Source organism: Panthera uncia (assembly GCF_023721935.1).
Source record: "Panthera uncia isolate 11264 chromosome B3 unlocalized genomic scaffold, Puncia_PCG_1.0 HiC_scaffold_1, whole genome shotgun sequence".
Classification (NCBI taxonomy): Eukaryota; Metazoa; Chordata; class Mammalia; order Carnivora; family Felidae; genus Panthera; species Panthera uncia.
The window spans coordinates 9716176-9739981 of record NW_026057582.1 but is presented as its reverse complement, the minus strand read 5'-3'; the positions used below and the strand labels follow the sequence as shown (position 1 = coordinate 9739981).

At 55.2% G+C, this 23806-nt stretch overlaps 1 protein-coding gene across 2 annotated transcripts; it reads right to left on the bottom strand.

Annotated features, from left to right (window-relative positions):
• Positions 1–2389: 2389 nt before the first annotated feature.
• On the bottom strand, positions 2390–11591 carry SERPINA1 (serpin family A member 1). Of its 2 annotated transcripts, none has more exons than XM_049612239.1 (5): positions 11489–11576; positions 6402–7060; positions 4750–5020; positions 3310–3457; positions 2390–2643 (listed from the first exon to the last, which is right to left on the bottom strand). In XM_049612239.1, the coding sequence occupies exons 2-5, from the start codon at positions 7054–7056 to the stop codon at positions 2407–2409; spliced, it is 1311 nt and encodes a 436-aa protein (XP_049468196.1). In that variant the 5' UTR covers positions 7057–7060; positions 11489–11576; the 3' UTR covers positions 2390–2406. The 2 variants fall into 2 exon arrangements, with proteins under 2 accessions (XP_049468196.1, XP_049468197.1); XM_049612240.1 differs by having other exon boundaries at positions 2456–2666; positions 11489–11591.
• Positions 11592–23806: the final 12215 nt, after the last annotated feature.

Here is a 23806-nt window from a genome sequence, read left to right as displayed (position 1 = left end):
CCCCCGCCTGGGGACCCGCAGCTAATTCGAATCGGGTTTGGGCCACCAGAGCCCAGACTAATGTGACGACAGGCCATTCTGAGAAGTGGGAGGATGGTGTGTCTTAGGTGAGTGCCCTTAGCTCCCTCCCTTCCTGCTCTTTTCCTGGACTCCAGCGTTCCAACGGGCCTTTGCATCTGTCCCCTGACCTCCTCAATACTGGGGGGCGGAGGGGGGGGGCACGCAGTGGCACGCAGGAGGCTTGCCGTCAGTTGTCAAGAGGGCTGGGAGAGCTCCAACCGATCCGCCGCTCTTCCTCTGGGCTGCACGGTGTTTTCTCACGCAGGCGTCTCAGGCACGTGGCTGCAGGCCCCAGCATTTCCCACGCCTCAGGCAGCAGTTCAGCTTGTGGGTGTCTGGGGGAGGGAGTGTGGGTGAGGTGCTGAGGTTTGCAAGAACAAGTAGAGTTCCTGAAGCCGGCTCTGCCACTGACTAGCTCCGTGACCCTGAGCAAGACAGCCAGCGTCTCTGAGCCTCAGTTTCCTCCTCTGGAGAATGGGCGTATGAGAGCAGAGCAGCTTCACCAGTGGCTGCCACGAGGATTATATAGGAAAATGCTTGACTGGCCCCCCAAGGGGTGCCGGGCTTATAAAAAGAGCTCATGTGGGGCCCCTGGGTGGCCCGGTCGCTTAAGCGTCCGACTTTGGCTCAGGTCATGATCTCACGGTTCGTGAGTTCAAGCCCTGCGTCAGGCTCTGTGCTGATGGCTCAGAGCCTGGAGCTTGTTTCGGATTCTGTGTCTCCCTCTCTCTCTGCCCCTCCCCCGTTCATGCTCTGTCTCTCTCTGTCTCAAAAATAAATAAACGTTAAAAAAAATTAAAATTAAATAAAAAAAAAAAAAAAAGAAAGAGCTCATGAATGTCACAAATGTAGTCCCTTACATCGGCACCCGGATCGGCTCTCCTGTATGTATGTATTTATTTATTTATTCATTTGAGAGAGAGAGAGTACGTGAGCAGAGGAGAGGGGCAGTGCGGAGCCCGAAATGGGGCTCAATCCCACGACCCTGGGATCATGACCTGAGTCGAAATCAGCCCCCTCAGCTCTCCTTTCAAAGCCTTTTTTGAGTACCTGGTCCGAAGTGCACACCAACTCAGAAATAGGTGTCACGACCATGGTGAGGCTGCTGAGACCCAGAGAGGTTCGGTGACTTCTCTGACGTCACACAGCTGGGACGCTGCAGAGTTTGAACTTAATCTCACTCTGGCATCGCCCCGGGTGTTGGACAATGGTTGTATCGTGAATGGAATCTGGGGAGGTTGGAGGTCTCCAGGCTGAGAAAAATCAGAACGGTAGAAAAATCAGAACTTATCTGGGAGGCAGGAGGATCGTGATTATATTGAGCCACGTGGAATTGCACCTACGTGGCCATTTTGACCTAAAAGAGGTGCATCTCCTATGACAACGTAGTTGTTTAGATACACGTGCGCCCCAGCGAGTGGCTCAGGGGGGCATCGCTAGATTTGTACGGGGTGGGGCAGACCGGCCACAGGACGAGCACGTTCCCGCGAGCCCAGGGCGCTGGCTCCCTCAGGCTGGGGGTCCTGCCAGACCACTGTGATGACTTTCCAGAGCCGTTCACAACTTGGCCACATGATTAGGTAGAAGAGGACACAGGTTAAGTGTCTTGAGGGGGGCGGGGGGGGGGTGTTGCTGGCAGCCCGGGACTAGTCTGAGCAGGTGACACGGACCAAGACCCAGAGGCCCATGTGGGGAGCAGAGCAGGTAGAAATCCCACCTGCTTCTAGGAGTAGTGTGTTCTCCAGGAGCAGAGAAGGAAGAACGAGGGCAGAAGTGCGTGTTCCCAGTCCGGCCCCACTGAAAAAGTTGCCAGGAGAGATCGGCCATAGATTTTTGCAGGAAAGAGCTCTGACTGGTAGGAGCCCGAGCCTGGCTCGGGTGGGAAGGCGGGATGAGGGAAAGGAACCAAGTATTCTCTCTCTGCAGCTGGAGATGCGGCAGCTCAGTGCCCCTGTGTGAGTGGAAGGTTCTGGAAGCAACAGGGAGGCAGCCTCGAGGTTGAGGGGCAGCAGGGGGAGGGGCTGTCGTGGGGGGCGCTGCGAGCACCAGCGGGGCAGGGGGAGCCCAGTGGGAGCCGGGGGCTGGGGGCTGGAATCTGAGCCCTTGCGATGTCCCCTCGGGGACCCTCAGATAAGACTGAAAGCCTAGAGCTTTTCCAGAGTGACCGGGGCAAACATTTCGCCCCGGCCCAGCACCCCTCCCAGACAGTGGGAAGGCCTGACAGAGAGTAAACAGTGGACACCAAAGGTTGCTGTGACCCACATTCCACACACTGCCGGGGGATGGAAGGGGAGACTCGGGTGAAGGATGAAGGAGGTCACACACAAGCTTGGGCCGGATCATTCTTTAATGTCTGTCGTCTGGGGAGGGGGCTGAATCCAGAAAGCCAGGTATTGTGTGGGTGGGGTTCACCACCTTTCCCACGAAGAGGATGTTCTTGGTGTTTCTGTAGTAGAGGATGATCACAAAGGGCCTGTTGAACTGGATAGTTGGGGGCATCGACATGGGGATGGCTTCCATAAATGTGGCCCCAGCGGCTTCTGTCCCTTTCTCGTCGATGGTCAGCACGGCCTTATGCAGCGCCTACAGGGCGAGAGCACGGCGGCCTGTCCTGAGTGGGGATGGGCTGCCGTCCCCAACCCAGCCCTGGGAGCGAGGCCCAAGGAGGGGGGTGTTGCCCAGGGAGGGGCTTACGTGGGCCTTTCTCCACCTGGCCTGTCCTTCCCCATCCATGGCCTCCCTCCCTGATATCAAGCGCCCTGGGGCCCAGGACTCTGACGGGGACCTTCGTTGCATCTGGTCCACACCAGGCACTCAGTTCCCAGCCAGCCTTCGAGCTGCGGTTGTGGCTTTAGTCACCTTTAATTTTCTGAATAAATGGTATCTTCAGGCAAAATCACTCATTCAGCTCGACTCAGTGATTGGCCAATGGCTCCCAGTGTCACACACGCAGGGGCAAAAGTCCTCTGACATCCCTGAGCCCCAGCCTGTCTTTGTAACTATGGGTCCATCGAGGCCCAAAGAAGGGAAGGCCCTGGCCAAAAATGACCCAGAGTGTCAGTGCCACAAGTGCGGAGGAGGTCCCTAAAGTGCCAGAAGCACGTGAGGCCACCTCCTCCATTGTCACCTGCCCACATTCCAGTCTCAGTGGATCCAGGGCGCTCGTCAGGGACCTCAGTCTGCAGAGGTGTTTGTGTCCCTTTGTCCCCACACGCACCAGTGGCCAATGGCCACCAGGGACACACTCACCTTGGACAGCTTCAGGGGACCTTGCTCAGTGATCCCTGAGAGGTCCGCCTCGTTGCTGAAGACCTTGGTGATGCCCATTTTTCTCAGGACGGTTTGCAGATCGTAGGTTCCAGAAATGGACAGTTTGGGCAAATGTAAATTGGCAGACCTGTGACGACGGTTCGGAAACAAAGGCGTTTCACAGCATTGAGCGTTTCATTTCTGGTTGTTTCTCCCTGTCAGTGGCCCTCGCCCTGCCCCCACGGGAGGGCTGGAGGTGTGCACGGGTTATTCCATTTCTAGCTCCTTCACCCTCCCCCCCCCCCCCGGGTCAGAGGATGTAGAATCACAGGGATGGCTTGTCCTGCAAAGTGTCAGATGCCCCCTCCTGCCTCCTCCGAGCGGCCCTCCAGGAAGTCCCCTGGGGAGCGCTTAGCGCACTGCCCTGCAGGGTCAGGTGTCCCCCAGACGGGGACCTCCCCAGAGCCCGAATCCCAGGGGAACGTGGGGTGAGTGTGGAGGGACATCTGCTCGGCAAGTCATGCGTGAGCCCACGGGCCGAATGCCCCGCTCTGCTTTTCCGTGGGGCCGGCGTGTGGCCCCGAGCAGGGTCTGCCAGAGCGAGCTGACTGGCCCTGAGGCTCCGCTCGACCCGATCCGGATTCTGCACCGCCTGATTCTTCTTTCAGCCTCTGGCGCAGGCAGCCCAGGAGTGGGGGGTGGGGGGTGGGGTGAGGAGGTATTAAAACCTACTATTTTAATTGTACCCTTATGCTCTTTCGTGTCTTTATATTCACTTAAGCACGGATATGCTTATTATGTATTCTTCTGGGTGTCAGTTTCATGTATGAATTGTACTTGACTTGATTATTTATATACGTTCCCATTGCTACATTTATACGTGCGTGTATCTTATCGTGTGGAGGATAAAATAGGTCACGAGGGCTTGGGCGTTTTATGCACTAATTTGGGGTGCACGCTCATGCGTTACCTCACTACGGGGACCCAATCAGTCCACACCGGTCTAGTGACAGAGGAGCCCAAACTTTGCTCCAAGGTGCGCCCGAGCGTCCCTCCCCGGGGACTCTGCCTTCCCGGCCGACCCCAGGCAGGCTGTCCCTGTCCGGCCCCGGGCGTTGTATGCTCTGACTCCACATCCGCTGCCCCCCTCGCCAGAAGCCCACCTCTCCCTCCGTGGTCCTCCCAGGGCGTGTGCTGGCACCGGGAAGGGACGGTGTCCCCGGTGGGGAAGCGAGTCCCCAAGGACAGGACTCTGGCCTCCTCACCGCGGGCACCGTCCTGTCACGGAGCCCGGCCGGTGCGGTTTGAACGATGCCAGCCTGGGTCTGGGACACCAGGTCCTGCCCCGCTGTGGGGCGCACGGGGCGTGGGGCCGCCCTCCCTCCCTGGGGCCCGGCCGGACGCGGCGGCTCCCGGGTTGTTCTCTGGTTTGGGAATCACCTGGAATGTCTCTTTTCCAGGGCCTTGGCCAGGATGTCCCTGTTCAGCATTTCCTCCAGATGCTGCATTTTGCCCTGGTCGGGCAGGACGAAGAAGGCGGTGGCGTTGCCCACGTAGTCCATGAGCAGCAACCAGCTGGAGAGCGTGTCGCAGTAGTGGACGTCGAACATGCCCAGGCGGCTCATCATGGGCACCCTGACCGTGGTGTCCTCGTCCACGTGGAAGTCCTCCTCTGCGGTATGCTCGGGCTCGAAGGGCTTCTCCCATTTGCCTGGAGGGAAGGGAAGGTGGGCTTCAGCCGGCGGTGGCGGAAGGTTTGGACAATAGGGTGGGATAAAAAAGCCCCGAGTCTCCTTGGTGAGACAACCTCTCTCTGAGCCTCAGTGTCACCACCTGTAAAATGGGGGCTGCCATGAACAGTCTACCGAAAGGACGTTGGAGAGAAGAATGCAAGCCCGGAGGAGGATCCAGAAGGTCTCTGATATCGAGGCTAAGGCCTGCCAGTCTGGATATGTAAAGCGAGCATTTTCACTTGCATTTCTTGCTCACGTATTTGAGGGTGGCTTGGGGGATGCTAAATGAAAATTACTGACATCAGTCATACTCGGCACGTCCCTGTGGGAGTCTCCCTGCCCCTTGTTAACGGGTGGTTCTTATCATTCAGGAAATCGCTCTCGCCCCCACCCCAAGCCTTTCCCTGGACCACTGGGCAGAATGGCGATGCCTGGGTAGCTCCCCTCCACTGCACCGAGACAGCAGCACTGTCCGGGCCAGGCCCAGAGGGAGGGCGCCCCGGGAACCCCTGTGCCCAACTTCCCCATTGCACAGGGATGGAGACTGAGGCCGGAGAAGGGCCAGACCCACCTGAAATCACACAGCAGAGCTGGGACCTAACATCTGCCCGCTCTGGCCCCGTGCTCTCCATCACACTCTTGCCTCCAGAGCGAGGAGCCCGCAGCGGGGAGGAGGCATCCCTGGCCTTGCTCTTACCTCCCTGCCCCAGGCCATTTCCACTGCCTTGGAGTGCCCTCTGGGGCCTGCAGGCACCCTCCACCGCCCCCCCTCCACGTTGCCATCCCTCAGGGAGGAGGCCAGGCTGAGGTTCAAGTTCAGCTGGGCACCTGCTGCGCGAGCAGGCAGCCCCATGTTCTTTGTAACTTGTTCAGTCCTCACAGAAACCCGCCAACAAGGGCATGATTATGTGTCCGTTACAGAGAAGAAACCAGAGCCTCAAAGAGGTTAGAGTCAAATAGCTTAGAGTCAAATAGCTAACAAGCGATAGAGGAAAGGTTTGCACCCTGGTGTTTCTGTCTCCAGAGCCGTCCCTCCCTCCACCGCACTGGAGTTGTCAGAAGTGTGTTCCCAGAACGCCCCTTCCCTTCATACGCTCTGCTAAGCCTGCCTGTTTCACCTCCCTCCCTGCTGGGGATTGACAACGTGCACTAGGACGTTAAAGGCTCTGAAAAGTCCTGCAGAGAAGAGGACGATTTGACTGTCCCACCCATCGTCCCCTGACCTTAGTTGAATAACATATGCAGAGGTGCACTGATTTAGTCACCCTGCCCTGCCACGGCAAGTTTAAGAACTGTGTGTTTGAGACTATTTTTGGACGTTCTCGTGGGAGTCAGCTCAGGTGGCTGTTACAACCTTACCTTTAAAGAAAATGTAATTCACCAGAGCAAAAACTGTGTCTTTGTCAAGCTCTTGGACCAAATCCACAATTTTTCCTTGGGTTCCCTTCTCTACGTAATCGTTGATCCGTTTCTTGGCCTCTTGGTTGTCTCCGAAGTTGATGGAGAAGGCTTCTGAGTGGTACAGGTTCTTGACGTCCTCCAGAAACTTGTTCAGAAGCTTCACGCTCTCGTTGATGAACAGGCCGCTGCCGGTGGTCAGCTGCAGCTGGCTGTCTGGCCGGTTGAGGGTGTGGAGAAGCTGCTGGAAGCCCTCGTGGACTTCACCCTCTGCTCTCTCGGTGAGGTTGAAACCGAGGCCCTCCAGGATCTGGGTGCGAGTGTCACCCTTGCTCCCCAGAGACAGCATCGCAAAGGCCGCGGCGATGCTCACGGGGGAGAAGAAGATGTTGGTGCGGTTGGACTCATGGGCCACCTGGCGGTACATGCTGAAGGCGAAGTCAGCCAGGTTCGGGGTGATCTTGTGGCGGGCTGGCGCCTCGTGGTGCTCATGGTCGTGTTGGGATGCAACCGTCTCCTGGACAGCGTCTCCCTGGAGACCCTCAGCCAGGGAGCAGGGGACCAGGCAGCACAGACCCGCCAGCAGGAGGAGGCCCCACGTGGTGGAGGATGACATCGTCCTGCGAGACAGAGAGGGGGCACCACGCCCACGTCAGGCCGCACGCTGAGTGCCCCCGCCACTGACTGACATCCCGGGAAGCATCCAGAGCTTACCGAACCCCTACCGTGTGCCGGCCCAGTGCCGAGGACTTCCCTTCGCCCTCATCGTGGAGGACAGAACAGCAGCAGAGGCTCTACAGGGCTCCCCACCTGCCAGGCCCCCTTGTAAGCCCCTTGCCGTCCCCTCTCTGGCCCTCTTGTAATGGCCTGTGACCCAGGGCATATGACAATCGTCCATTTACAGATGAGGAGACCAAAGGCCCAGAGAGGTTTAAGTCACCTGCCCGAGGCCACAGGGCAGGAAAGTAGCAGGTCCGGAATCACAGACCCGGGCAGGCTGGGTCTTGGCAGTGGCACTAACACCCGCAGTGGCCTGTGTGCCACAGTCCCTGCTCCACAAAAGGGGAAACTAAGGCAATAATGAGCACGGGAGATTTGTGCACACTTACCCGGGAAATGGGCCGGATCAGGCTCAGGTACGACTGGATGGGAACGGGAACACTTTCATGAACTCTTTTTATTTACCGGACACGAGGCTGCTGCCCAGAGGGGGTGAGATCTCGCCCAGTGACACACAGCCAGGTCACAAGGGGCCGGGGGGCCGACCCCACTCAGCACGCAGGGTGAGCCTCAGCCCCTAGCACTTTTGCCGGAGCTGAAGGACAGCCAACCCCACAGGGGTCTGGGGCCTCGGCCACGTGAAAGGGGTCCAGTCCCTGCAGCCAGCTTACCCGCACATCCTCGCCACACCTCCGTCCCAAAGCTGGGGTCGGCGGTGACGTGGACGGTCGACATATTGATTTCCCCAGTAGATTAGGGGTTTGTGCGCGTACGTGGGGCAGGGGGGTAGGCGTTGAAAAAGCATTTCTTTTTCCGACGGACCTGAGTTCTAAGGTGGGCTTTGTCACTACCAGCTGGGTGACCAGGACAAGCCACTCAGTCTCTCTGGTTTTCCTGTTGCCTCCTATAGAGAGTGAGCTTGTTGGGAGAATCCGGTGAAGTAAGTCGGACACCAGACTGAACCCTGACGGGTTCTGGCGGCTGGCAGGGGCTGCCAACCAGAGGCCTTCAGAGGGCAGGCCGGGGACGGACATGGGTCCCCTGGTTCTGGGGACACAAGAGGAAGCAGCAAGGCTCATGGCTGAACCAGCTAGAGCAGGCTCTGCCTGGCGCTGGTCACAGTCCACATCACTCACAGCGACCCAGAGCCCGCCCTGCCCCTCTGAGCTCCCCCTGCCCCAGATGTGGCCCCGCCACGGGCCGCCAGCCTGCACCCCCTCAGCACAACCTTCTGTCTTCACGGGTGGGGAAACTGAGGCCCGAGCAGAGGAGGACGTGCCCACGGCACATCAGGTAGCTGTTTCTCATGTAACGAAAACCATCAAGCACAAAAAGGCAGAGGAATCCTTAAAGTTGGAATTTGAAACCCGGAGGGGAAAAAGCTGGGAATAAGAAACGTTGGGTCTTGTGTAGCCTCCCCGACGTTTACGGGTGTCTTTGGGACAAAACAGCAAGACCCAGCACAACACTGGCTTCTCTCCACCACCCCTTTCCTGGCCTTCGTGGCTCTAAATAATGCAAATATGACCGACCACATGCAGCTGTAGAAATCCAGGTGGGGGGGACATCTGAATGAGTTTCCCCTGCACTGACGTTGGATTCTCGGTTAGCAGTGGTCTGGGTTTGCTGATGCGAAATGGAGTGAGGGGTGGGGCGAGGGGAGGTGGGGGGTGGGAGAGGCTCCCTCGGAGGAGGGAGCTGCTGGCTGGGGGGCTTGGCTGGGGAGGGGCCGCCGCCGTCGTGGGCACAGCCGTCTCGGTGCGTGTAACATCGCCTACTCTGGTAAAAAGTCTGAGGCTCAGAGAGGGTCAGGGCCTTGCCAAGGCCACACAGCGAATCAGTGGCAGAGCTGGAATGAGCCTTGGTTTCCCTACCACTTGAACGGCAGATTGAGACAGCCGTGTCCTCGGGTCTCAGACTCTGTGGGCGTCAGAACCGGGCCCCGGGGGACGCTGACGTGGGGCTTGAGCCTCCTCTTGGCTTCCCTTTGCCTCTCAGTTGCTCCTTCCAACTCAGGGCCCCCAGCCTTCTGCTTTCTCCACGCCCTTCTGTCAAAGGCGGCACCCGGCGCCCCCAGAGCCTGATGCTGGGGAAGATGGTGTCCTGGACGGGGAGGCACTCGGACGTGTAGAGACCGAGCTTTAAACCCCAAGAATGAGGACGTCATGGCGACATTTCCGGCATCCAGGGCAGGTGGGAGCAGTCTGCCAGGGAGGGGGCCCGTGAAGTGAGCCATCTCTTTGCCTAGTCAAATACCATTTCCACCCACAAGCATAAAATGAATGATCCCGGGTGACCCAGTGGGGTCCAGGCAAGCCACTGGGGCATCAACCACCTGCTAAAACCTGGCCCTGAATAAGCCCAGGTGTGATTCAGCTCAACCACCTGTGGGCGATAGCCTTGGGCAGGTGACTTCACTCCGTTGACCCCTGGCTTCCTGTCTGTAAAGCGGAGGGAAGATGCCTGTGCGTGGCAGATGTGAGGTGCAGACAAGGTGACGGGTGGGTGGGCACCTGCCAGGTGTGGACGCCCTCGTACCTACGCACAGGTAGGGTTCAAGTGGAAAAACTGGCAGGTCTCTTCCTGGCCGGTTGCCATATTGCCCAGGACCAGAGAAGAGGGTCCGTGCTCAGCGATGAACGGCCTCTGAGTTTCGGAGAGTTTTAAATTCAATTCTGTGCCCAAACCTGTGCCTCAGCGTCACCGTCACTGTCATCGGGTCCAGTAAATACCAGGTGTTTCACTGTCTCTGTGTCATCTAATGTCCCTGACAAAGCTTACCCTACGAAGTGGGAATTACTATCAGCCCTGTTTTAGAAATGGAGAAACGGGTCACAGAGGTTAAGTAACTTACTGAAAGCCATAGACCTGGTTGCTTATGAATCTGGGATTTCATCTTAACTAAGCATTTTGATTCCGGAACTTGGCCGTCAGTCCTTCTCTGTGTACAAAGCTGAAGCCAGACACCTTGAAACAGGAAATGGGTGGAGTGGTCTGGCTCAGGGAAGGGGGGAAGCATCGCTTGTGGCTAAGCTCAGAGGTTATGAGGCCAGAAGGCTTGTGTTCAGTTCGATATCAGCTGTGTGACCTTGGGCAAGTTACTTAACCTCTCTGAATCTCCGTTTCCGGGAGATGACCACATGCATTTCCTCATGGAGCGACGGTGCAAATTAAATATGTGCAAAGTGCCAAGAAACGCTTCACACACTGTCAGCTGTCAGGGGGCCTCAGCCGTTACTGATATTGTTATGGACCTTTTGGAGCACCACGTGGGAGTCTGGTGGCCTTGGCCATTTTTGTAGCCTCTGTCTCCAAAAACCGATGACAGAGACATTTTATCCTTCCCGTGCTCTGGAGATCAAGGCTGGAGGGGTGGGGTGAGGGGAAAGAGGGCAAAAGCGGTCTACGGTTTGTCCAAGGGGACAGAGAGGTTGAGCAGTGGTCCAGGGTCCCCCAGCATCAAAGAGGCCTCGAGGCCAGCCCAGGCTTCCCATTCCCCAGCTGGCACCCAAGACCCGAGACAGTTATGTTGGCAGGGGGAGGAGGTTTGGGAACGTGAGCTCTGGAGTTAGGCAGCCTCAGTTTGAATCCCGGAGAGTGTGTGATTTGGGGCAAGTTCTAAACTTCTCTGTTCCTGACTTCCTTATCTGTAAAATGGGAATAACCTCAGTAACCACCGCAAAAGGCTGCTGTGAGGTCTAAAGTCCTGACCGCACGTAAGGAGATCAGCAGCCGCCTGGCTACAGCAAAGGGTCAGGAGCACAGCTCCGAGCCCCGAGGACGGTGCCCTCCCAGGGTTTTGGATCTTGCACCACGAGCGAGGGCGCCCAGAAGCCCACGGACAGGGAAGCCCAGCGTGGTTCTGATCTGGGCATATCCGCGGAGGATGGAGTGCACGGCTGGAACTCTGGGCTCCGGTGTCACCTGCCTCCCCAAGGTCCCTATATGAGTCCGGGCTCCCCACTGTCCCTCTCTGGGCCTTATCTTTCTCATCCTTAGAAGCGGGGAGAAGATACGCCCCCAGGCATAGGGAAGGCGGTGAGCCCTGCAGGAGGCAGCCCATGGGAAGGACACAAGAGCTCTGCCAACCTCCCTCCCGGGGTCCCACGTCCACACCACTCACAGAGGGCCAGTGTTTTCTCCAGTAGGACCTCGGGAGGCCCTGGGCAGGCTTGGGAGCAGAAAAGGAGCTCCAGGGCTGCTCTTGCTGTGACGACAGGGGGTCCGGCCCCGGCCTGTGCCACCCTCTCCGCATTCCCGCGGCCTGCCTGGCAGTGCAGGGGCCCCGAGGCCTCTCCGGAGGCTCCCCCAGTGGAAGGCATACTTACGGTTTACTGTCCCAGGCCGGGGCTGGTGACCGAGGCTGAGGAGACAGAGCCTAGTTGTGGCTCGTATTTAAGCAGTGGACCCAGAGGGACGATGGGGGAGGCTGCTGGTGAATATTAACTAAGGTCACCCCAGTTATCAGAGGAGCAAATAGGGACTAAGTCCATAGGCCAGTTCTGAGCTGCCCACTCGCACGGCCCCTGTGTGCTCTGTCTGGACGGCACGCAGCCCTCTGTTCCCTACACGAAAGGGAGTCATTGTGCCCAGCTCATAAACCACAGCGTCCTGCATCCACGGGGGTGGGGGTGGGGGCGGGGGCATGACTCAGGCACTCTTTGGGACAGCATCACTTTGGTGGCTTACCCTCCCCCTGGGGAGTTCTCAGTGGCTGCCCCACTGGTGGCAAGGAGCCGCCTTGAGACGCCTCCTGCTGGAGACGCGCTGCTGCCTTGGGCGCGGGCGGGGAAGTTAAAAGCACATTTGGCGGACAGGGAAACTGAGGTCCGGAGCGGAGAGGTTGCTCGTCCATAGTCAGCCAGCTAGCCCCAGATGCGAAAACCCTCTCGATTTTCCTGAGGGGTAAACGGGCCCTGACCAATGCTGACACAGCCGCTCTGGGCTGGCACGGGCGGCCACAGGCACAGGCCAGGGGGCAGATGGCAAATCGATAAAGAAGGGCTGTGCTGCCTCAGGCAAGCTGCTTCACCTCTCTGAACCAGGAGGGGCTTTTGTCTGCATCGTAGGGGTTTGGAAGTCCGGCTCCCGAGCGGGGGTTTCGGGGGACGTACGCGACCACTTCTATAAAGTGCCCGGTGCACAGAGGGCTCTTCTGTTTGGCCCGCACAGCCCTCTGCTCAGCCCTGCTCTCCAGGCTTCTCCGGGCAGGAGGAGGCTTAGTTCTTGGCCAGCCTCAGCCTGTTACTGTTTCCACTGGGTGTGGCTCCCGGCAGAGGAATGTGGTTCACAAGCTGCTTGGATTTTCCTGGGCATGTGGCCCTGTTCTGGGGCTATTACAGCCCCCTGGAGCGCCGCTGGGGGCGGAGACGGTGGGACAGGGCAGAGGCTTGGCAGGGCCTCACTTGACCGTGATCCCTTTAGAAACCTAAGGCAGACCTCACCCCCTCTCTGTGCACCCTGACGGTCCCTGGCGCAGGATAGGCGCTCTACGGGCATTTGTCGAAGGGGCAGATGAGGGGGTGAGTGCGTTTCTGTCCCTCCTCTCGTTCCCCTGGTCCCAAGTGTGGGACTCTGCCAGGCGGACGACCTGTAGTTTCCTCTGGGACACGGGTTCAGGCCCGGGAACCCAGCTCCCCCATTCATTGACTGTGAGATCTCAGAGCAGCTGTTTAACCTCCCCGTGCCTCAGTTTCCCCACCTGTGAAACGAAGATCGCAACAGTACCCGCCTCGATGGGCCGCTGTGAGGATTCAACGCAGTAGTTCAAGGTTAGCTCAGAGCCCAACGTCGGGGGTGCTCAGTAAGCCCTTGTGATGGGGGCCCTACCTCGTGCCAGTGGCTTTCCTTGGTGTCATTGTGGGGGAGGGAGGCATTCCAGGACTATCCCCCCCCAGGCTCTCCCATCCAGTGCTCTCAGTGACCCTGTGAGGGGAGCACCTGCCAGCCCCCATACAGAGCAGAACAAGCTCAGAGAGGGGAAGAAGCCCCACTCCCATCCTGCCCCCCTACTTCCATGATATGGCTTCGGGCTCCTTCCCCTCAGCTGGCTGGCTGGGCACCTCCCCCCTGGGGCTCTACACCCCCCCCCCCATGGCTCAGAGAGCTGGGCTGTGATTGAGGCGAGGCTTGACCTCCATACCTCCCGAGCATCTCCTCCTCTCCCCGTGCCTCAGTTTCTCCATCTGTACAATGGCCTACTTCCAACCCCAGCTGCCCGCCCCCCACCTCTGCAGAGAGTGGATGGACAACACCAAGTGCCCCCCCGTCCATGCTCTTGCCAAGCTTGGCTCCCCCGGCCCGGTGGCCTCGGGGCTGGTGGGAGGGACCGCCCCATGCCCCCTCTACCTGTGATCCTTGTGCTGTGCTGGCCTCCACACCTCCTGTGACAGTCTGGCCTCCTCTGCCTCCTCTGAGACTCTGTGTGCGCCCGGAGGAGTGCACGGTCTCTACCAGCCTCGGAGGAAGGAGACTCTGGGTGTCCGAGGCAGCAGGTCTGGGAGGGGCGGGGAACTGGGACAGGAAGCCGCCCAGCACAAAGCTGTGGGTAGCCGGGCGGGTGCCAGTCAGCCCTTCCTGGCCCAGGCAGTCCTGCTTGTCACCTGCTCTTCTGGCTGTGTCCATAAGCCTCTGTCAGAGGGAGGGTGGCCCTGGGCTCAGAGGGTTAAAGGAGACAACAGGTGTCAGTCCCCCTCCTAGCCCACGGCCTGGCGCCAGCATCTCGGCGGGTTTCCAGGGCCAGCCGTGGAGGGGAGGACTGAGCCACCTGACAAATGCCCAATGAGACCCCCACAGAAGCTGAGAAGGGTCTGCGTGTATGGCAGAGGTGTATGTCCCGGACTCTGGCTGGGTGCAGAAGGGATGCCAGACGTCCCCGCAGGGGCTGGGCCACGTGAGGGGCTCAGGGACCCTGTCCCGTTCGAATCAGGACTCCACGCTCAACTCTTCCTTACCTCCCCGCCCTCCTACTCCCCCATCCCCACTGTCTTAGGATTTTCTGCAGCCTCAGCGCGGGCGGGCAGGCTGGTGGCAGAGGGCTCCTGATCCAGGAAGAAGGGGTGGGATGATCTGGGGAAACTGAGCTGGGATAGAATCCTGGTTGGGAGGGGGCACCCAGTGACCTTTCTCGAGGACAGCGTTCCACGAACCAAAAACCGTGGTGAGGCAGGTCTGGTCCGCTTGGTTACTGCTGGAATTGTTGATTGCAGCCTCTGAGCTGATGCGCTGGGAGTGAACGCATCCTCGGAAGAGCCCGTGGGTTGGTTTAAATATGAAGCTTCTGGGGTCCCCCTTCCCGTCCCCAGGCCCTGCCTAGAGGTGGGAGAAGCCTGAGCGGTGAGCTGTTGTGTCTGCAGTGGAAAAGGCATGAGGGGGAGGGTGACCAGGCGGGTCAGGAGAGTGGGGTGTACTTCAGGGGCATTTCGGGGCCATTGGGAGAGCTCCCTGGACTGTGCCGACGGCCCCTTGCAACGCTGGAGCTCTCACGTGCTCTCTGGTCCCCCGGCACCGGCTCTCTTCCTCAGGGGGCAGCGTGGGGTGGTGGTTAGGGCACGGGCTCAGGAGCTAAACACCTGAGTCCAAGCCTGAACTACACCACCGGCTGTCCTTTGCGAAAGCTTCACCGCTTGCCTCGGTTCCCTCATCCGTAATACACGCGATAAGAGGTATCCCTCGTTGCTTTTTAAATTTTTTTAACGTTTATTTATTTTTGAGAGACAGAGAGAGACAGAGAACGAGCAAGGGAGGAAGAGAGGGAGAGGGAGACACAGAATCGGAAGCAGGCTCCAGGCTCTGAGCTGTCAGCACAGAGCCCGACGCGGGGCTCGAACCCTCGAGCCCTGAGATCGTGACCCGAGCCGAAGTCAGTTGCTTAACCGACTGAACCACCCAGGTGCCCCGAAGAGGTATCACTTGTCCCAGGATTGTGAGGAATCAATGCGAAATGGGGATAATGGGTCTTTTTCTCAGAGAGGCTCAAGGGAACTGATGCTCGTGGGGTGTTTGACACCAGGCCTGCTCTTGAATGTCACGGACACCCGTGTGTGTCTGCCTTCTCCCAGCCCGTTCACTTTAGTAGGGTTGGTCAGATGCTCCTGGCTTTCTCTCCCAGGACCCGAGTTCAGTTTGCGCCGTGAATTTGCGGCCGGTTGGCACCTTGCAAATCATCCAACTTGCAACCCCCTACTGGGCCCTCTTCCCTCCTGGACGGCACCTCTGGGCCTGCTTCCTGTGTGTGGTTCGGTTCTTGCTTTTTCTGGAAATGTCTGGCTTATCCAGAGCCTTCTCGGCTCGTCCTTACTCAGAGAAAAAGGAGGCCAACGCATGCGTTGTAAGTGCGTTCTATTAACAGAGTCGGTAGAAGGCATAGAGCACACATCTGTAGCTTTAACCCCTACGTGTTGAAGTTAAGAGAGCTAGCGTTTTTGGTATAACTAACCCTTCCTGCACTTTAACTTTACTCTCTTGAATTTATGGGCCATTATGGCCATCATGGCCTCTCAGCTTTTGGGAGGCTCAACTTATCCCGTTCAACTATGGCGCTATTTCCTTTAGGACGGTCAATTGCCACACGTTGGCCAACGGGCTCCTCTTTTCTCCTCTTAGCAATGCTAGCCCACCTTCGGAAAGCATGCACTTGTATTCCAGCAACGACGCGGTGATCCAGGCCCATTCTCTTCTCTTGTCCCTAGACACGGTGCCAGCAGCCCTCTCTGGGGGAGGAAGGGAGCAGGTGTGGCAAGGGTCTTCCTAGGGACCCTGGTGAGCCCCGGACGTGCAGGACCCGCTCCTGCACGGGGGCCAAGGGAGACCCTGAAGGACTTTGGGACTTGTTTTCCAGAAATTCGAGCCCTGCGTGGGTGGCTCAGATAAAGAGGGCAATTAGGGATCTTTGAACTTACCCAGCTCTGACCTTGGGTGGAAATGGTACGATTTACCTTGTTGTCTTCATTCCTGTTGACATTAAGAGTTTCTGTTTGCTTGGTTTTAAGGAGTCTTTCGCTGCTCTCGTTTTGGGAGACAGAGACCCAGACTGACTCCAGTGGGCTTGTCACCACGTGTGGTGTGGCTGATACTTCTCAAGCCCTTACTGTCTGCTGGGCTCTGTTTTCTTTACTTATCTATATTTTAAAGTTTATTCATTTTGAGCAAGAGTGGGGGGAGGGGCAGAGAGAGAAATAGAGGGGAGAGCAGAGCTCGATTCGGGGCTCAAGCTCACGAACCGTGAGATCACGACTTGAGCAGAAACCAAGGGTGGGATGCTTACCTGACTGAGCCACCCAAGTGCCCCTGCTGGGCTCTGTTTTAATCCTGGACGGTGGGTGGCATATATCCCCTTAGTACAGATGAGGAAACTGAGGCACAGAGCGTTACCCTGATGCTGACAGTGTGGCCAGTCTGCCTCCTTCTCCCTCCCCCATCCTTCCCTTTCTTCCTCTGTCCCTGATCATCATATGGGGTCCTCATAAAAGAGGGACAGCAGGGTCACAGCCAGGGAGGGGGGTGTGGCAACAGAAGCAGAGGTCAAAGTGGTGTGAGGAAGGGGTTTGTAACACGAAAATCAGCGTCCACGTAGAACGCTTCATGGGAACACAGTCACACCGTTCATTTACCGTTCCCGGCTGCTGTCATGCTGCGGTGACAGAATAGAATGGTTGTGACAGAAACCGTGGGGCCTGCCGTGCCTAAAATTAGGCTTCTGTACTACCTGGTTTTTCCAGAACAAGTTTGCTGATCCGTGCCCGTGACCAAAGACCACACCGCCTCCCCTGGTCCCTCTCAGCAGTGCCTCTTTGGGACAGGCCGCCTTGGGACAGGCTTTGGGACAGGCCGCTCTGTCCCGGGAGGGACACCCTGAGTCATCACGTCCGGGGCCCGGATGAAGTCACCGAGGAGCCTTCCTGACCTCCCACCCCCACAACGTGGCCGTGCCCGGGGACGTCTCCCTCCTTGCTGCTTCCACAGCAAGCTTTGGAGTATTTATGGTGAGAGCTGATAATTAATAAGCATCTCGTGCATGCCAGGAGCCATTCTAAAGCATTTCAGGGAGATGAATTCTCTCATCCTCACGACGGGAGGGAGCCGTTCCTTATAGCTGAGCGTGTGCTGCCCCAGAACTAGCTCACCCACCCATAGGCCTAGGACGTGGGTGCTTTTGTTACTCCCATTTTATAGATGAGGAAACTGAGGCTCATAGAAAAGCCAGCTAGCCCTAGGTCACAGAGCTGGCGAGTGGCGAAGGGGGATAGATGGAACCAGGCCGTGTGCCTGCGGGGCAAGGGCACAGAACCCAGAGCTCAGCCCTGACGCCGGACTGCAGTCACCTGAGGGCAGGACCGCCTGTTTTCTGACTCTGGCTCTGTGCTGAGCCACAACAGGAGCTCGAAGTCTGCTTGGGGAACCGAGGTGGAGAGAAGGAAGAAGCAGAAACTGAGTATGTCTTTCATCAGATGGCCGAGGGGTCTTGCCAGGGTGAGAGGGTGAAAGCCCATAAAATGCTATAGATGTGCGTGGGGGGCATGCGGCTTCCTAGATTGAAAACCACTTGCTCGTCTATTGAGCTGGAAATCATCCTGTGGGGAAGCCTCCCCTGGGCCCCTGGCCCAGCCCCAGGAGAGGGGCCGTGGGCTCACAGCCAGGACCTGGAGCGAGGCTGTCCTGCCCCCCGCCAAAAGCGGCGGCCCCCATCTGCCACCCCTGTCTGCCCCACGAGAAAAGGGGAAGGGCTCATGGGAAGACGGCAGCTCGGGGACTGAGCCACCGAGGGACGGGGATTGTATCACGTCTGCTCTGCCTCCCCCCATGACTCGGCCTGGCAGGTGCAGGGGCCTCTCTCCTCGGTCCCACTGCCCGGGAGCTGACCCTGCCACACCCCCATCCCCAGCTGCTCACAGTTTAATCCCAGTAAAAGCAGCTCATTCTTTCCCTGGCTGCCGGGTGCCCGGTACCGTGTGCACAAACCGTGCTCTTCCCGACAGCTCTGCAAAGATCGTTTCGTTATATCCACTTTGCAGGCGAGGCTCAGAGAGGATAAATAGGATGATTCCACGAAACCTCTCCTGAACCCTCCCTTCCCTCCCCCTCTCCACTGCTACCGCCTGACCTGCGTGGTCGCTGCCTCTCTGTCTTACATTGTATGTGTTTGCTTTTGCTGAGGTGTTATTTACATGCAGTAAAACCATAAACCCTCAGCGGACAGCTCAACGTGTGTTTCCATTTGTGTATATCTGGGTAACTGCCGCTCTGACGGAGATAAGAGAACAGGTCCATCAGCCCCGGAAGCTCCCTCCATCAGCCTTCTGGTCTCCCACCGAATGTCACTTCTCCTCCGACTTCTGTTTCTACGGGTCCGTTTGGCTTCTAGGATGCGGAGAGACTGGGAGGACACACTGTGTCCTTTTTTCGCGTCTGGCTTCTTTCGTTCCACATCATGTTTTTGAAATTCATCATGTCTCTGGCTGAGTAGAGTTCCACTGTATGGGTGTACCACAATTAGGTTTTGTTGACAGATGTCTGGGTGTCTCCAGCTTTGACAATTATGAATAAAGCGTCAGTGAGCACTCAGATACCTGTTTTCATTTCTCTTGGGCGGACAAGCTAGTTATAGGGTAGTGCATGCTCGACTCTATAAGGAACGGCTCCCTCCTGTCTCCCTTCTCCCTCCCGATGTCCATGAGGGTTTCCAGGCCTGCAGTGGGGCCGGGGCTCAGATCCCAGATCTGCCTCCAGCGCTGAGAACCTGAGGCCAGTCACTTCGCCCACTGTGTGGACTGGGGATGATAATCTGGACCTCCCCCGGTTCCAGGGAAGGTTACGGGAGACATGGGCCATGGAAGCCCAGGCTCCGTAAATATTATTTCCCTTTCCTTTCCCGCTCCTGGCAATGCAATGCTTGTTTTAATGGCAGGCAAAGAGAAATGAAATAATTCAATGAGACGGCTGGGAACAAAAAACAAACCTGTAATGCCCGAGGTTGCAAAACCCCCCCACAAGAGACCACCAGAGTCGTAAGTCAAAGCCAAGCGGCAAGGGTCGTTTATTGCAGGTTCGAACCTGGACCTCCGTGCACTCGTTGCCAGTGACGCTAAGAGGCCCCGATCAGGGTTGGTACAGCGTTTTTATAGACAGAGACAATTAGCATCGGGGAGGTTTCAGGTTATGAGGGGCCTGATTGGTTGATTTTAAAGTAAAGACATTTGTTGTTCTCTGATTGGGCATCCTTTGTCTGTCCTTTGGCGGGAAGGCTTTGTCCGTTACTTGTGGCGGGAGAGAAAGGGGGAAGGGAGAAGGGGAAGAATGTGTTAAGCAAGCAAGATTACAGAAGCGAGAAAATGCTGGTTAGTAAGTATTTCCGTAATCTTAGGGTATAGCAAACTAAGTCCAGAAAAATTTAACGGTGCTCACATCGAACAATAGGCAAGACATACAAAATTTTAAATTCATTCTCTACAAACCGGCTCCAGAAACGCAGTGAGAAGTCAATGACTGCCATCCCACTTACCCGGGTTCTCAGGGCCCTGTATTCAACTTTCCACTTTGCAGAGCGTTGGGCAATTAAGATAAACAAAGCTAGGTCAACACTGCCTTCCGTGAAGAAGGTCTGTGCAGAGCAAACAATGAGGACATGTATTTTCAGCCTTGCTCTGCCCTCTTCCCTCCACCTGTGGCCTTCACTGGGCTAAAGGGGGAAGCAGGTGGGGAAGGGTCTGCTAAGCCACTTGGCTCAGGTGCTGGAAGGCGGGGAGATGGGATTAAGGGACCAGCGCCCTCCTGTCGTGGCTGGAGCCTAGGCTCATGTTTTTGCACACGCACGCACACACACACATTACCACCACCCCAGGAGACGCTGGGGCTCCCCTTTCTAGTATGCAGGCCCTTGGAAAAGAGGATGGCCCCGACAGAGTCTGGGACAGTGTGGACTTTGGTAGGAAAGGCCCATGGGATTTGGGGACAGTTGGAGCCAGGCTCCACTCACCGCAAACAAGTTCCTCAACCCCTCGAGGCTTCGCTGACCTTATCTGTAAATGGAGATTGGGACTCCAGGGTCTCAGGGTGGTTGTTAGGGTCAAATAAGTGAATAATTGGAAAAGATAGGCAAATAGTGAACACTCAGTAAAAAGAGATTCCTCCTGTCTTCGTCTTTCCCTCTTCTGTCTTGGTCTTTGGTTTGTTTTGATCACAAAGAAGTAAGAGAACAAAGTCATTCAGAGTGTACCGGATAGAGTAAGAGATTACATATGTAGAAACTAAAGTATATGCATAGAAGGTTCTGGAAGGAGGGAAACCAATGATTATTTGGGATCACACACTTCCCAGCTGGCGTGACTTTTGCTTCCTTCTGTATATTCTTCTGTATTCATGTTTTCGCGAGAATGGTTTGCATTCATGAAACAGTTAAAAATGCCTTTTGACTTAACAGCCACACAGAAAGATGCTATCTTTATATACGTGACAGTTTCTGGCAGAGTCTTTTTTTTTTTTTTTTTCATGTGACTTCCCCAGAATTTCTCTTTTCCCTCTTTGGCTTTCCTCCCAATGCCCTTGCCTCCGGATGTCAGCCTGACAGAGTGGAAAAGCTTCCGCGGTGAAGTCAGACAGCACGGGGCTCAGATCTTGGTCAGTTGTTTACTAGCTGTGGGACCTTGTGAAGATGACTTAATGTCTCTGCGAGCCCAGCAATAAAATAGAGATCGTATCTACCTTACCGCGCTTTGGGGAGGTCTGGATGAGATGGCTGTGTAGGTCCGAGCACACAGAAGCTTCTCAAGGCAGAGGATGGCAGCTTTCCTCCTGTGCCATGTGTTAGGTCACAGTCCTCATGGATATGGCCCCTGGCGATCCCACAGCAAGCCTGTGCAATAGTCACTGCCTGCTATCATCTCGTCTGCAGATGAGCAACCGAAACTCTGAGAATTTAAGCGACTTGTCTAGGTTTGCCCTGGAAAACCAGCAGTGCTCCTTCTCCCCTGGATACGACAACGAGAACGTGATGTACCTTACCGCCATGTCCTATTTTGGCTTTGACTCTGGTGCCTGGACATGTTTTGAGGTCTGTGTTTGTCACATACGTGTCCTCGTTCAGTTTGTACTATGCGAGCACCCTCTAACTGGAGATTGGAGGCCCCCCGGGGATAGGCATCTCCATGGCTGGCTTTCAAGATTTTCCTGTTAGCCTCATTAACCAGGAAAGACCCTGGAAAATCCACTATTTTGGCATCTAAAGAACATTTTCCAGATGCAAAGCCATCACCCACCAAAACCCTCGTTCAGATCTTTTCTCAAAATTCTTAATTGTGTGTCGGCCATCTGGTCAACTAGGGCAGGTTGGAGCTGTTCTCTTGAATCGAGGGCAGCCATAACTCACAATGACATGGGTAATAAAGGCTTTAATTACCCTAATGGGCTGATGCATCCTGTTAGGAAAATTAAAAAAATAGTACTTCCAACGTATAAATAGTTATTTATAAGTTATACACATGTGCAACTGTCCTGATGCATTATTGGCCTCGATAAAACAAATAAAAATAGACATTTTAAAAAGGAGAGAAAAATACTAATAAATTTTACACTATTTTCTCCTGTATGCCAATAAACCCATTGGATCCATCCGGGCACCCCTGGATTAGGCAGGGAAAGTCGTGCAAGGCTGTAGATGTCCAAGGCATCACAGAGTATAGGAAATTCCCTGGAAATCCACATTGACGTTAACATGAAAGATACAAAAGGTGACTTTACTAAGCTCTATTTGCTCAGAAATGCAGGGACACAGCTTAAATCCGGGGTGTAAAATTGGTCAAATCAATGGTAACAGATTTGAGAGCCTAAATTATTTTCCAGAAATGTGAGCTTGTCAGGGCCCACCTCAGCCTGACCACAAGCTTCCCTTGTTGTTGGAGGATCTAGCCATTTCTCAGAGTTTGGGCACAGAGCCCAGCCTATCAGGACAGCTCTGGTACTCACCTGTGTTGGCCCCTTTGCCTGGAACATTCTCCCCCCCCCCCCCCCCCCCCCCGGGGAAATCTCATGGATCTGCCCTCCTACACTGTGACACAATGTCCTCGATCTGCTTTCTTCCTCATGACACTTATCACTACCCGACATGATGTTATATATCTATAGTTACATTGTATATTACTATTTGTTAATTGTACTATTCGTCCACTTGCTAATTTGTTTATATCTGTCTCTCCCACTAGACTATGTGGGCATGAACATTATTTTGCCCATTGCTGTATCCCCAGGTCCTGGAACAATAACTGGTATACAGTAGGAGCTCAAAAAATACTCCTTGCATGACTGTCTGAGTGGAATGAAGTCAGGCATAATTTGTTTTCAGTACCATGTTTCCCCCTTAAAACTGAGTTTAATAATTTGGGTGAAATCTGAGGTCTGAACTCTAAAGACAGTTGCAAACACTTAGAACATCTTTCTTGCCAGAGTGTAGCCCCCCTGAGAGCAAGAACCATGTCTGATTGTTCTTTTTTTTTAAATTTTATTTTTTATTTCTTAAAAGTTACATCCAAATTAGTTAGCATCTAGTGAGACGATGATTTCAGGAGTAGATTCCCTAATTCCCCTTCCCCATCTAGCCCATCCCCCCTCCCACAACCCCTCCCGTAACCCTTGGTTTGTTCTCCATTTTTATGAGTCTCTTCTGTTTTGTCCCCCTCCCTGTTTTTATATTATTTTTGTTTCCCTTCCCTTATGTTCATCTGTTTTGTCTCTTAAAGTCCTCATATGAGTGAAGTCATATGGTTTTTGTCTTTCTCTAATTTCACTTAGCATAATACCCTCCAGTTCCATCCACGTAGTTGCAAATGGCAAGATTTCCTTCTTTTTGATTGCCGAGTAATACTCCATTATATATATATATATATATATATATATATATATATATCACTTCTTCTTTATCCATTCATCCATCGATGGACATGTGGGCTCTTTCCATACTTTGGCTATTGTTGATAGTGCTGCTATACACATGGGGGTGCGTGTGTCCCTTCGAAACAGCACACCTGTATCCCGTGGATAAATGCCTCGTAGTGCAATTGCTGGGTCGTAGGGTAGTTCTATTTTTACTTTTTTGAGGAACCTCTATGCTGTTTTCCAGAGCAGCTGCACCAGCTTGCATTCCCACCAACAATGCAAAAGAGATCCTCCTTCTCCGCATCCTCGCCAACATCTGTTGTTGCCCGAGTTGTTAATGTAAGCCATTCTGACAGGTGTGAGGTTGTATCTCATGGTGGTTTTGATTTGTATTTCCCTGATGATGAGTGATGTTGAGCATTTTTTCACGTGTCGGTTGGCCATCTGGATGTCTTCTTTGGAGAAGTGTCTATTCATGTCTTTTGCCCATTTCTTCACTGAATTATTTGTTTTTTGGGTGTTGAGTTTGAGAAGTTCTTTATAGATTTTGGATACTAACCCTTTATCTGAGACGTCATTTGCAAATATCTCCTCCCATTCTGTCGGTTGCCTTTTAGTTTTGCTGATTATTTCCTTTGCTGTGCAGAAGCCTTTTATTTTGATGAGGTCCCAGCCACATCTGACTGTTCTATGCCGAGTCTCCAGCCAAAATCACTAGCTGTTGTGACCACCTCCAAATCCCAGGGGCGTATTACAAGAGGACTGGGGGGTCTTTCTCCATC

Bases quoted from the DNA above. Each gene is read 5' to 3' on its own strand.
- SERPINA1 (XM_049612239.1), bottom strand. From the start codon at position 7,056: ATGTCATCCTCCACCACGTGGGGCCTCCTCCTGCTGGCGGGTCTGTGC. The intron at 5,021-6,401 runs GTAAGGTTGTAA...CCTTCCCTCCAG, and splicing joins GAATTACATTTTCTTTAAAG to GCAAATGGGAGAAGCCCTTC. The intron at 2,644-3,309 runs GTGAGTGTGTCC...CTCGCCCTGTAG, and splicing joins GTCCCCTGAAGCTGTCCAAG to GCGCTGCATAAGGCCGTGCT.